At 59.1% G+C, this 330-nt stretch overlaps 1 protein-coding gene across 1 annotated transcript in view; it reads right to left on the bottom strand.

The window, feature by feature from the left end:
* Positions 1-330, bottom strand: part of PLIN1 (perilipin 1) — a gene marked incomplete at its 3' end in the record, with an annotated part of 3,740 nt that overhangs the window by 697 nt on the left and 2,713 nt on the right. The window contains exon 5 of the mRNA XM_009573079.1: positions 142-326. Within this exon, the coding sequence (XP_009571374.1) occupies positions 142-326 (185 nt within the window). The remainder of the gene's footprint in view (positions 1-141; positions 327-330) is intronic.

Genomic DNA, 330 nt, shown 5'->3' with positions numbered 1-330 from the left:
GCTGAGTGGGGGAAAAGCAGCGCCCACCACTCTGCTCTTGGATGTGCTCCAAGGAGCCTGAAATGTCTCATTGAAAAGCAGAATCAGCCCAAAAGAGGGTATGGGGGAGCAGGAACCTGGCAGGTGGGTTTTGGCACTCACCAGGATGGGGATCCAGGTGGCCAGCTCCTGCCCTTTGGCTTTGGCACGCTGGAGGCTTTGGGTGGTTTGCTGGTAAGCGCGGTGGGAGACATTGCTAACCAAGGCGCCAATCCGGCCCAGGGTGCTGGGAGTACTGGGAGCGCTGGGCTGCTGCTGGGAGACCTTTACTGCTGACTCACGCGTCTCTTT

Source organism: Fulmarus glacialis, unplaced genomic scaffold (assembly GCF_000690835.1).
Source record: "Fulmarus glacialis isolate BGI_N327 unplaced genomic scaffold, ASM69083v1 scaffold30172, whole genome shotgun sequence".
Lineage (NCBI taxonomy): Eukaryota > Metazoa > Chordata > Aves > Procellariiformes > Procellariidae > Fulmarus > Fulmarus glacialis.
This window is presented reverse-complemented; position numbering and strand designations above follow the sequence as displayed.